The 12,174-nt window shown below is 65.1% G+C and overlaps 1 protein-coding gene across 3 annotated transcripts; it reads left to right on the plus strand.

The window, feature by feature from the left end:
* The first annotated feature begins 186 nt into the window (after nt 1–186).
* On the plus strand, nt 187–9,032 carry PRPF19 (pre-mRNA processing factor 19). 3 transcript variants are annotated; one of them, XM_036295738.1, is made up of 17 exons: nt 533–702; nt 2,280–2,429; nt 2,570–2,646; nt 2,902–2,956; nt 3,275–3,416; nt 3,494–3,567; nt 3,667–3,729; nt 4,264–4,305; nt 4,409–4,483; nt 4,753–4,828; nt 4,957–5,066; nt 6,224–6,379; nt 6,561–6,630; nt 6,766–6,851; nt 7,114–7,284; nt 7,415–7,520; nt 8,878–9,032. In XM_036295738.1, the coding sequence occupies exons 3-17, from the start codon at nt 2,639–2,641 to the stop codon at nt 8,973–8,975; spliced, it is 1,332 nt and encodes a 443-aa protein (XP_036151631.1). In that variant the 5' UTR covers nt 533–702; nt 2,280–2,429; nt 2,570–2,638; the 3' UTR covers nt 8,976–9,032. The 3 variants fall into 3 exon arrangements, with proteins under 3 accessions (XP_036151630.1, XP_036151631.1, XP_036151632.1); XM_036295737.1 differs by lacking the exons at nt 533–702; nt 2,902–2,956 and adding an exon at nt 187–406; XM_036295739.1 differs by lacking the exon at nt 2,902–2,956 and having other exon boundaries at nt 573–702.
* Nucleotides 9,033–12,174: the final 3,142 nt, after the last annotated feature.

Raw genomic sequence — 12,174 nt, forward strand, 5'->3', positions numbered from 1 at the left:
GCGCATGGGTCTCAAAAAGGTTGCGAAAATGCATTGGTTTTTAAATTCCCGCTGCATCACGGGAAGTGTAGTTCCGGACCTCTCCCCGCCACAGGGAGCATTTTACGGAAGGAGCCGAGTAGGTCCGGAAATAGCCGAGTGTTCCCTGGCGCGCCCTTTCCTGCCCCGTGGCATTCTGGGAAAGGGCAGTTTCCGTTAAGTACAGGCAGAGGCGCGCGATCCGCCGCAGTCGCACGTGAAGGGCTGCGCGATCGTCGCTCGGGCTGGTAGCTCTCCGCTGGCCGCGGAGCGTCCCGGAAGCAGCGGGGAGCAAGAACTGTCCCGCGGCAGCTCCGAAGCTAAGCCCGGAGCCCGGCGTGCGGCGCCTCGGAGCACAGCGGCGGCACCATGTCCTTGATCTGCTCCAGTGAGTACCTGCTGCGGCCGATCGAGGGTCGCAGGAGGCCGGGGAGCCGAGCGGGAGGGGCTGCGGCCGCTGCGGCGCCGGGGCCGGGCGGAGGTGACCGCGGGGCGCGGGGGAGGCTGGGCGGCCGCCTGTCAGCACGGGGGTCCTCCCCCTCTGCGTGGGATGCATCTGCGCAGCGCCTCACCGTTTACGTAACGCCTCGAGCTCATTGTCGCACGCATCGCCGAGGCCTGCCACCTCGCTCACGCAGCGGGCTTCGAGGCCTGGACGGCCGGAGGGAGGGAGCCAGCTCTGGCGTAGGTATCGGGATCGCGAGGGCTGGTGCGCGGTCCGCCTGGCGGGCTGGTGCGCGGCTCGGGGCCTGCGTTTCCCCTGCAAAGGCGATCATTGCACTGGGTGTCGTTGAGATCTCGCTCGGGTGGGCCCCGCTGCTGCAGTGTGCGCGGGTCACGCGGAGAGGCGGCGGCGGCGGCGGCGGCGGGGCTGGCAGCCAGGTCTGCAGCTCCCCGCCTCACCCCGTGCGAAAGCCGCGGGCATTGGCGTCGCCGTCCTTGGCCTCCAGCTCAGCGGGCTGGTGGCCTCCGAGCGGGAGTAGAGGCCCGTGGCGGCGGTGGTGGTGGTTTCGGACGAGACGTGAGGTCCGGGGAGATGGGCTTTTCTCGTGCCGCGCAGCCGGCCGGGGGCAGAGCTGGGGGCTGCGGCGAGGCTCCCCGATCCCGCATCCGTGCGTTTTCCATGCATGCGCCGCCCTCCCCTTTGGTATTTGTCGTGGCCTCCAGATGGCCATCCTCGCTGCTTCAACAGGTCACTGCCTTCGCATCCCTTTCTCTATTTGCTTCCTGACGCTCAAGCTCTTTTCTGCTAGAATCTTTCCACCCCCGCCCCCCACTCCCGGGCAAAGAAAAGGAAGGGCAGTGGTGATTAGCAGAAGGAAGCCTTCGCTTTGAAGAAGTCACCGTGTGCAGAGTATTTCGCATTTATTGTTTCCTCTCCGTCTGGAGGAAGCGCGTTCCCATATCCCCAGCATCCTTCCGCCCCTTCCCTCCTCTGCATGCGACGTGTTTACGGCGTTTACCGAGCGCCTGCTGGGCTGCGGGAGTCCAGCTGCAAGCGCCGTCCTCGGGGGATGCGCACTGCGCAGCAGCAGCCGCAGGCGAGGGAATGGTGCCTCTGTTGCGGGAGACGGTGCAGATGAATTAATCTGTGGAGCTTGGCGACTAGTAAACAACGTGTGGCTGTTTTGTATCCTTCTAGCACCTGTCACGTTGCTTTGTCATTTCTTTGTCCCACACTCCACCCAGGCTCCGGACCAGCAATGTCCAGCTGGTTGTGGCAGGAATTTTGAAAACACGCCATACCTGGCTGTTAGGCAGGGACAGGGGCCCCTTTCCCTTAGGCTGTCAAACAAAAAATGGCAGCACCAACACGATACTGGCCTCCAGTGGAGGGAATCAAATAAATGCTTCTTTGTGTCAGCCGGACAGTGTAGCCGCGGGGTTGTAGGAATGAGTTTACGCCGGGAGATGGAAGAGGGTGACAGTCACTGCTCTGGACTGAGGTTCCAGTGGCCTGTGTGTCTGCATGTCCCGGAGTGCGAGCATCCCGTTCAGAGCGAGGTGGCGGGAGGGTGGCTGCTCTCAGGTGCCTGCACACAGCCGTGCGTGTGGGCTTCTGCCTGTCAGGAGGCCGGGAGGAGCTGGTTATGTCGCAGGGAAGCGTTCAGGGGACAGGACAGAGCTGGCGTGGTGTCATGTCTTGACTCCTGTTCGTTGAGGGTGGGGACACATGGACGTGCTGGGGCCAGCAGCAGAGGAGGCGCCCCTCGGCCCAAGGTCCCTTCACCACCCAAGTGCCCTGCCTGCCGTCTCCGCAGTCTCCAATGAAGTGCCAGAGCACCCGTGCGTGTCCCCCGTCTCCAACCACATCTACGAGCGGCGGCTCATTGAGAAGTACATCGCCGAGAACGGCACCGACCCCATCAACAACCAGCCTCTGTCTGAGGAGCAGCTGGTGGACATCAAAGGTGCCTGGAGGCCGCCCGTCTGTCCCAGCGCAGCGCGTGGGGGGAGCGTGCGCGGGAGGAGCCGCAGCCGAGGGGGGAGAGCGGGGAGAGGAAGGGTCCCCCGGGGGGTGGTTCTCATGCCGCTCCCCCTCTCTCGGCAGTGGCTCACCCAATCCGGCCCAAGCCTCCCTCAGCCACCAGCATCCCAGCCATTCTGAAGGCCCTCCAGGATGAGTGGGTGAGTCCCTGGGGGAGAACCGGGGCTCCCTGCGGAAGTCCTCACTGGATGGGGCCTCGGGGGAGGACGGAGCACTGTGTTCTCATTCAAGGGCAGGATGGCCGTGGAGGGGCCTGGTGCTGACATCACAGATCTGGGTCCCGCCTGAGCTCCGCCCGCACCTGCCGCGTGCCAGCTCTAGTGTTCCTCCCCGAACAGCGTGGCCAGTGCTGCTCAGGGCGTGGGGAGAATTAGGGTCTAAATTCATGTCTCCAGGGGCTGGTTTCATCTGTCGGTGCATCTGCAGCACCAGGAGCCGGGCTGGCATGTGGTAGGTGCTCTCAGATGTGAGCGAGGGCACGGGGGTGCCGGGCGCGGTGCCTGGCGCTGAGGGCGGCCAGTGCATAGCATTCTCGGTCCCTCTCGGGGAGAAGGTTTGCCGCCGGTGAGGTCGTGGCGAGGGCTGGGGAGAGTGGCTCCCGCCCCTGTGTGTGCCCAGGTCGGCAGGCCCGGGCGCTGGGTGGCTGCAGCGCGTTCGGGGCCACGCAAATAGTGCTCAGGTCGCTGAGGCCGTGTCCTCTCACCACGGCCGACCCTTCTGCTGGGTGCTCCCCGCTCCTCGCTGCCCCTCACGCGTGGTTGCCCCCAGGACGCGGTCATGCTGCACAGCTTCACTCTGCGCCAGCAGCTGCAGACGACCCGCCAGGAGCTGTCCCACGCGCTGTACCAGCACGATGCCGCCTGCCGGGTCATCGCCCGTCTCACCAAGGAAGTCACCGCTGCCCGAGAAGGTACAGCCCCCGCCCCACCCCACGCTGGGCTGGCCTCGCTTCGTCACGCCCGTTCCTAATGCCGTCTTCTCTCTCAGCTCTGGCTACGCTGAAACCGCAGGCTGGCCTCATTGTGCCGCAGGCTGTGCCAAGCTCTCAGCCAAGCGTTGTGGTGAGTGCCGTCGGCCCCCGCCCACTCCCCACCCCCGCTGCCCTTTCCTGCACGTGCCTGGCACCCCAGGCCTCCCTCACCTTCACGTCTTCCCTGCAGGGAGCCGGCGAGCCGATGGAGCTGGGCGAGCTGGTGGGAATGACGCCCGAGATTATCCAGAAGGTAGGTGCGCTCGGGGGGAGCGGGGCCTCGCTTCTCCCTGGAGGCCGGTATGAGTAGGACCCAGGCTGTTAGGCAGTAGGTCATGCCGAGCACAGACGCGGCCTTTTCAGGATGGAGACTCAGATCCCAGGGCACAGCTCACGGCGCAGAGCTAGCCAGGCGCAGAGCGGGCCAGGCCAGGCGGGGGCGGGCTGTTAGAATGCAGCCCTCCCCCCAGGACGCGTTCATTTGTGTCTAACGAGCAGTGCGGGGCCCCCAGGTTGCACCTCAGCTCAGCCGGCGGGCCTGGTGCTCTGCGCACCTGTCCCCTTGCTCTGCCGTTGTCCCCTCTGCGGCCTTGGCGAGTGACCACTTCTCCGAGGCTCCGTTTCCTCTGCCGCCAAGTCATCAACACCCGCCCCCAGCCTGGAGGGCGAGGGAGGGCTCATGCTCGGCCCCTGCAGACACCTGTGGAACAGGGCTGTGCCCGCACCCAGCTCCCCTCGTCTTGGCGGATAGCCTGCCTGCACTGAGTCTGCTCCCTCTCGTCCGCAGCTTCAAGACAAGGCCACCGTGCTGACCACGGAGCGTAAGAAGGTGCGTGTGCTCCCGGGGCCGGGCAGGTGGCCGGGGGGCAGAACCCTGCGGGGGCGGCTGCATCCTGCACTCACCGCCCTTCTCGGGCCCTGTCCTTCCTCAGAGAGGCAAGACGGTGCCTGAGGAGCTGGTGAAGCCGGAGGAGCTCAGCAAGTACCGGCAGGTGTCTTCCCACGTGGTGAGTGGCCGGGCGGGGCAGGCCAGCCTGGAGCCAGCGGGCAGCGAGCTGGCCCGCGCCTCTGGCCCCGTCTCCAGCCTTGGCTGCTGCCTGGTCACCTCGCTTCCTGCCCGCTCTGGCTTCCCACTGATGCAGTGAGGGAGGTGCTGGTCCAGGCAGAGGCCAAGTGCAAAGGTGGGAACACAGGCCGCTGGCTGGCTGGGCGCAGGGCCGGAGGGTGTGGGTCCCTGACCTGCCGAGACTGGGCCCAACTGGGTTCGCTGTGACAGGGCCTGCACAGCGCCAGCATCCCCGGGATCCTCGCCCTGGACCTCTGCCCTGCCGACACCAACAAGATCCTCACTGGTGAGAGCTGGCCTGGCCTGGCCCGCGGGGTGCAGGGGGGACGGGGGTGCTTGTCTGTCCTGTGCGTGAGCCACAGGGCAAAGGGAGCCAGAAGGGCTCGGCTCCGGGCCTCACGCGCATCCTTCCAGGCGGGGCGGACAAGAACGTCGTCGTCTTCGACAAGAGCTCCGAGCAAATCCTGGCCACCCTCAAGGGCCACGCCAAGAAGGTCACCAGCGTGGTGTTCCACCCCTCCCAGGTGGGCTCCCCCCCATCTCCAGCCCCCACCCCTCCCAGGTGGGCTCCCCCCATCTCTCAGCCCCCACCCCTCCCAGGTAGCGTGCTCCTGCCCCCTCATCTCTGAGCTCCCTGTCAGCAGCTCAGGCCCCAGAACCAGCCCCGCCCCTGCTGCCTCCTGAGGAAGCGCTCTGCTCTCCCGAGTGGACAGTTAGGGGCTCTGCTTGGAGCCATCTGTCCCCCTTTACTCTGTGGGGCCCGCAAGGCGGCCCTCGGACCAGGCAGCAAAAGCCTCTTCGTCACGTAGTGTTATTAGGAGAAGGACCAAGGCCCCTGTGTTTACAACACAAACCGCAGGAAACAAAGCCCAACAGAACGGGGCTCGAGGATCCGAGGCTGCTGGTACCCCCGGTCCTTGCGCGGGGTGGGGGCCGGGGGGGGGTGGCGTGGTGCCTGTCACAGCCAGTGGGGCAGGATAGACGGGCCACGGGGCCACGGGAGGCAGTCCTGGCAGAGCCCTGGCGTCGTGGGTGTGGCTGCTCAGGCCTCGGACGGTGGGTCTGGCGCTGAGACAGTGGGGCTCAGCCAGCCTTTGCCTGTTCCTTCAGGAAGTTAGAAACAGAAGAAGAACGTGGTGAATCTTTCATAAAATAAACTTCTTCGAGGGAAAGCCCTCCTTTCTTACTGGGGCTAATATTTCTCTTGAAATCACGTTGACAAGAGATGGTGGTTGGTTTTACCTTCGTTTTTAATGTTCTAACCACAGTGGTTGGCGACGCTATAGAAGTTCCCTCCCTGCCCAGACTGCCCTAGGAGCCTTAGATGCACTGGACAAGCCTTGCAGCCCTTCGGGGCCAGTGCAGAGGCCGCCACCCACCACCTGCCACCTGCCATCCGCCCGGAGGCACGGGCCCCACCCGGCTATGAACGCAGCAGTGCGGCCCATCGCCGGCCAGCTTCTCTGGTCCCGGGATGCTGCACCTGCTGCAGTTCTCCGCTCACCACTAGGTGGCGAGGTCTCCAAGGCCCAGTGCTGGTTGATTTAGCATCTGGTGTTTACCCGGTGGCCCTGGGAGGCAGGGCCGAAGGAGGAGCCGCGCGGGGGTAGCCAGCCCCAGCCTCTGAGGTCGTTCGGTGCACCTCTTCTCTCCCTGAGTGCCCGCCTCTCTGTCCTCTCAGGAGCTGGTGTTCTCTGCTTCCCCGGACGCCACCATCAGGATTTGGTCGGTCCCGAGCTCCTCCTGTGTGCAGGTGGTGCGGGCCCACGAGAGCTCTGTGACGGGCCTCAGCCTCCACGCCACTGGCGACTATCTCCTGAGCTCCTCCGATGACCAGGTGCGGCCCCGAGGGCCCCGAGCATCGCGGGAGGAGGGACAGCTACACACACACCCCCGGCCGCTCCCCAGCACGGAGAGCGTTTCCTCTGCCCGTGGGGCTGGCTTCAGGGCTTGCCGGACGGGGTCCCTGCTCCCCGGAGGGCACCCCCTTTCTCACTGCTGCCTGGTGTGTGTTTCAGTACTGGGCCTTCTCGGACATCCAGACGGGGCGCGTGCTCACCAAGGTGACGGATGAGACCTCTGGCTGCGGTGAGTGGTCTCCCTTCGTTTGCTGTCTGTCGTTTATCTCTCTGTTTCATTTGCTCACGTGTTCCTATAAAACGCACTGAGCGCCTTCTGCCGTGCTTGTCCCCCCGGGGCTCTGACCACGCTCCCTTCCCCCAGCTCTCACCTGTGCGCAGTTCCACCCCGATGGACTCATCTTTGGGACAGGAACCATGGACTCTCAGATCAAGATCTGGGACCTGAAGGTAGGACCCGCAGCCTCCACCTGCCGCAGCCAGAGCCCGTGATGCTCGTGTGCCTGTGGCGTCCGGCCTGGGGTCCCGAGAGGGGAGAGGGCTGTGTGTGGCGTGAGGGGTAGTCGGGGCCCTGGGCTGGCCCCACCCCTGCTCTTCCTGCTGCTGTCCTTCCCTGAGAGACAGGTCGTCTCCGAGGGAGGGTTCGGCGAGCTCTGCTCCTCCCTCTCCTGACCAGTGGTGACCTACTGCCCTCCCCTCCCCCCCCATGCAGGAGCGCACCAACGTGGCCAACTTCCCCGGCCACTCGGGCCCCATCACCAGCATCGCCTTCTCCGAGAACGGCTACTACCTGGCCACGGCGGCCGACGACTCCTCCGTCAAGCTCTGGGACCTGCGTAAGCTGAAGAACTTCAAGACGCTGCAGCTGGATAACAACTTTGAGGTGTGCCCCCCGCCCCCCATCTCGCTTGCCCCCCCATCTGTCAGTTACTCACCGGAATGTCTGAACAGCCTCGCTCTCCCGGTGGCCCGATTCCCTTGCCCTCGTGTGACCTCTGTCCTGGCTCTGGCAGGTGAAGTCCCTGATCTTTGACCAGAGCGGGACCTACCTGGCCCTGGGGGGCACCGACGTCCAGATCTACATCTGCAAGCAGTGGACGGAGATTCTCCACTTCACAGGTGGGGCCTGGGGTCCCGAGGTCTCCGGGGGCTGGGGGGCAGGCCGGAAGCGGGGGTCTCACTGGGTGAGGAGCTTCTGGGCGTTCATGTGCCTCAGCAGCGGTGAGCCAGCCTGAGGCAGGGGCGCTCAGTGACTGAGAAGACGGACTCGGGAGGGGCGGCTGGGCTGTCTGCGCCGGCTCTGTCCTCCGCTCTCCGGGGCCGGGATGTGCGTCCCAGGGGCCGAGAAGCGGTGTCAGCACGGGCCTGCCTGTCGGGAGGATCTGCCCTCCGTGCTCCGTGCTCCGCATGCGTCCTGTCCGTCGTGGGGTTAGAGCTGAGTGCGAGGGAGGAGGCCCCGCCCTGATGGGCTGTCCGGTCGGTGAGGGAGGGGTGCACGTGACTCCCGGTAAACGCCTAACTGCATGTGACCGTGCCGGACAAGAAGGTCCAAGGTGCTGAGACGGACACAGGTCGCCGCTGCCGTCGCTGTGGCCTGGGCACGCGCCTGTCCCTCGCGGGGCTGTCGCTCTCCGCCTTGGAAGCGGGCAGAGCGGCTCTGCTGTGCAGGTGGCGCCAGCAGGGACGTGGGGGTGGCGTGCGTGGTGGCAGCTGCTGTCTGTGTGGACAGTTCTTGTGTGAGTGGCAGGTGGTGGGCGGGACGCAGGATACTTCTCCCTCCGCACGCTCCCAGGCCTCACAGCGCGGTGTTTCGGGGACTCCCAGGCCTAACCGCGGCCGTGGCTGAGCCCTTCCCCGACGCCGGGGTCTGAGGCCGGCGGGAGCCAGGGGCCTGCAGTGGACCCTGAACTGCTGGCAGCAGATCCCCCTGATCGGGCCTGAGGAACATGCAGTGACGCCCGAGTCCCGGGGGAGTGCTGCCCAGCCCCTCTGCCCCGCCCCAGGCCCTGTGAGGGGCCCGGGTTCTCTAAGAGTCGGAACCCGTGAGCTAGAGCAAGCGGAGGGCCGTTCCAGCTACAGGCAGGCTGACCACTGACACTTCAACCAGGGGGCTCAGCCACAGTGAAAGCCAGCCTCCGCCCGCTTCTGGCTCAGCGCTCGCCGCCCGGCTCAGGGCAGCTCACCGACGGGCAGGACCGCAGCTGCACGGACGCTCGGGGCCGGGGGTGGGGGCTGGTAGTCCTCTGTGCACTCAGCCCACGGCAAAGCCTCGCGTGCCTGCCACGTGCCCAGCACCGCGTGAGGCCGTGCGGGGAGATGCAGGTCCCACCAGAGCCCTGCCCTGCCCTCGGAGTGTAAAGTCTGGGGGAACCAGACAAGCAGTCACATGGGGCGGGGGGACTGTGGGGGGGACCTGTGTCGTTGGGTCAGCGCTCAGACCCGAGGGGAAGGCCTCACGACGCCTCATCTCTTGCAGAGCACAGCGGTCTGACCACAGGGGTGGCTTTCGGGCAGCACGCCAAGTTCATCGCGTCCACGGGCATGGACAGGAGCCTCAAGTTCTACAGCCTGTAGGCCCTGTCCCTTCTGACGGTGGGGTAGAGTTAGGGTCGGGGAGGGGGGAGGCAGGGGAGAGACTACTGGGGGGGAGGGGGGCCTTGGGGGGACATTCACATCATTTCACTGGTCTGGGTGGGGGCCTGCACCACCCTCACCCACAGCTTCCAGGCCCGGGCGCGGACATGGAGGTAGCGCTGCCACCCTCCGGGGGCCGGTCGGCACGGCCGCTCCATACCCTGGGCTCCAGTTCCAGACGCACAGGCTGAGCCCAGGGAACTGAAGGGATGGGCACGAGGGCTGGCGCAGGGTTTTGTAAGCAGCGACCTAATTTCATTAAAAAAAGGAAACCATAAAGCTGGTCACCTCCTCTGTGTGTGTGTGTGTGTGTGTGTGTGTGTGTGTGACAGGGACCTGGGTGTGGGTGTGTGTGTGTGTGTGTGTGTGAGACAGGGACCTGGGTGTGGGTGTGTGTGTGTGACAGGGACCTGGGTGTGGGTGTGTGTGTGTGTGTGTGTGAGACAGGGACCTGTGTGTGTGTGTGTGTGTGTGTGTGTGTGTGACAGGGACCTGTGTGTGTGTGTGTGTGTGTGTGTGTGTGGCAGGGACTTGGGTGTGTGTGTGTGTGTGTGTGTGTGTGTGACAGGGACCTGGGTGTGGGTGTGGGTGTGTGTGACAGGGACCTGGGTGTGTGTGTGTGTGTGTGTGGCAGGGACCTGGGTGTGGGTGTGGGTGTGGGTGTGTGTGACAGGGACCTGTGTGTGTGTGTGTGTGTGTGTGTGAGTGACAGGGACCTGGGTGTGTGTGTGTGAGTGAGTGAGTGACAGGGACGTGTGTGTGTGTGTGTGTGTGTGTGTGTGTGTGTGTGACAGGGACCTGTGTGTGTGTGTGTGTGTGGCAGGGACTTGGGTGTGTGTGTGTGTGTGTGTGTGTGTGTGTGACAGGGACCTGGGTGTGGGTGTGGGTGTGTGAGTGACAGGGACCTGGGTGTGTGTGTGTGTGTGTGTGACAGGGACCTGGGTGTGTGTGTGTGTGTGTGTGTGAGTGACAGGGACCTGGGTGTGTGTGTGTGTGTGTGAGTGAGTGAGTGACAGGGACCTGGGTGTGTGTGTGTGTGTGTGTGTGTGTGTGACAGGGACCTGGGTGTGTGTGTGTGTGTGTGTGTGTGTGTGTGTGACAGGGACCTGGGTGTGTGTGTGTGTGTGTGTGTGTGAGTGACAGGGACCTGGGTGTGTGTGTGTGTGTGAGTGAGTGAGTGACAGGGACCTGGGTGTGTGTGTGTGTGTGTGAGTGAGTGAGTGACAGGGACCTGGGTGTGTGTGTGTGTGAGTGGCAGGGACCTGGGTGTGTGTGTGTGTGTGTGTGTGTGTGAGTGACAGGGACCTGGGTGTGTGTGTGTGTGTGTGTGTGTGTGTGGCAGGGACCTGGGTGTGTGTGTGTGTGAGTGGCAGGGACCTGGGTGTGGATGTGGGTGGCTGGGACCTGGGTGTGTGTGTGTGAGTGACGGGGACCTGGGCTGCGTCAGTGGCGGGAGTGGGTGGGAACTGGGGGTGCGGCCCCTCAGGAAGCCGGCAGCCTTCTGTCCTTTGCTTTCGTCGCTCTCTTACATGGCCCCCCCCCCCCCCCCCCCCGCCTTAAATCAAAGAAAACAAGAACAAACCTACAAGCCATTTGCCAGAAAGTCTCTCCAGGTCCCTGCAGGCCTAGGCCTGTGCTTCATAGGGTTTCATGTCACTCGTGCTCCCACTGCCACCAGCCTGGCAGGGAGAGAAGTGTGGGCAAGTGGCCTTTTCTCGCCCGGCCGGCGTGGCTCAGTGGTTGAGCATCGACCTATGAACCAGGAGGTCACGGTGCGATTCCGTCAGGGCACAGGCCCGGGTTGCAGGCTCCATCCCCAGTGGGGGGCGTGCAGGAGGCAGCTGGTCCATGATTCTCATCACTGATGTGTCTCTCCCCCTCCCTTCCTCTGAAATCAATAAGAACATTTTTTTAAAAGATGGCCTTGAGCAGTGAGCAAGGATCCTTCGCTGTGAACCGGCTTAAGCAGAAAGGATTTGTAACTGGCAGCTGAGTCCGCATAGGGCCGGCTCCGGGGAGACGAGTGTGCCCTGGAGGGGGTGGGGCTGCCTGAGGGGGTTCCCGCGGGGCTGCCTGAGGTGGGGCGGTCGGGAAGGGCCTTGCTGAGGTGCCGATGGGCACATTGAGCCTGAGTGCCAGGCAGAGGGGGCGTCTGAGGCTGGGGGTGGGGGGATGGGGGTGGGGTGTGGAGGGACAGGACAGGAGGGGGCCAGTGTGACCACCGGCCTGGCAGGGTGGTTAGTACTTGAGCAGGCCCAGTGCAGCTGGGAGGACGCCGGGGGGGGGGGGGGGGGGGGGAGAGCATGAGAAAGTGGGAGTCAGTGCCGCAGGGGAGGGCTTGTGCGGGAAGGGAGCTACGACGGCTGCGGCCACAGCAGAGTCCGTGCGACGCACCCGGCCCGTGCGTCTCGCTGGCCAGTGCTGCTGGGCACGGCGGGCCTGCGGGCCCTGCAGGCGGCACGCGAACAGCTAGGAAAACCCGGGGCTGCCCTGTTCGCCCCGTTCCCTCAGTCCGCATTCCCCTGCGAGCCTTCGTGGGCCTGGAGCAGGGGAGGAGGCGGGCGGCCGGGGTCTCGGCCCGAGTGCGGGGGGTGGGGGGGGCGAGGGGGGGTCTTGCCACCGCCTGTCACGGCTCCAGGTGTGGGCTCGGCTGCCTTGTAGGGAACCTTCTCCGGACCCGTGTGGTCGGGCCACTGAGGCTTGTATTTCGGGCCCAGGAGCAGCCGTAGTCCCGCTTGTGAAGGGAAATGGTTTGGGGGTGTACCCGGTGCCTCTTGCCTCCCATGTGACCCTGAGCGCCCCAGCAGGCATGCCCCCAGCCCAGCGTCCCCCCTGCTGAAGGGGAGGGTGTGGCTGCGTTGCTCTCAGCCTTGGCGCACTGCCCAGGGCGGCCACCTGGGGGCACTGTAGTTCCGTAGCCTGCCCCGTGGCCCCACACCGCCCCAGGCTGAGCTCAGCGCCGCAGGCAGCCCTCCCTGCCTGTGCCTGATCTGCCACTGGAGACCAGCGGGGAGTGAGGCTGAGACTTTAAGCCGTCTGACTGGAGGCCCCACGCGGACCACCCCCGGTCCACTAGGGCGGGACGGGAGCTGAGGAGCTCTCGATTTCCAGGACGGAGTGGCCAGCGGGGCTCTGGGAG

This window comes from Myotis myotis, unplaced genomic scaffold (genome assembly GCF_014108235.1).
Source record: "Myotis myotis isolate mMyoMyo1 unplaced genomic scaffold, mMyoMyo1.p scaffold_m19_p_27, whole genome shotgun sequence".
Lineage (NCBI taxonomy): Eukaryota > Metazoa > Chordata > Mammalia > Chiroptera > Vespertilionidae > Myotis > Myotis myotis.

Bases quoted from the DNA above. Each gene is read 5' to 3' on its own strand.
- PRPF19 (XM_036295737.1), top strand. The intron at 6,380-6,560 runs GTGCGGCCCCGA...TGTGTGTTTCAG, and splicing joins TGAGCTCCTCCGATGACCAG to TACTGGGCCTTCTCGGACAT. The intron at 6,631-6,765 runs GTGAGTGGTCTC...CCCTTCCCCCAG, and splicing joins GGATGAGACCTCTGGCTGCG to CTCTCACCTGTGCGCAGTTC.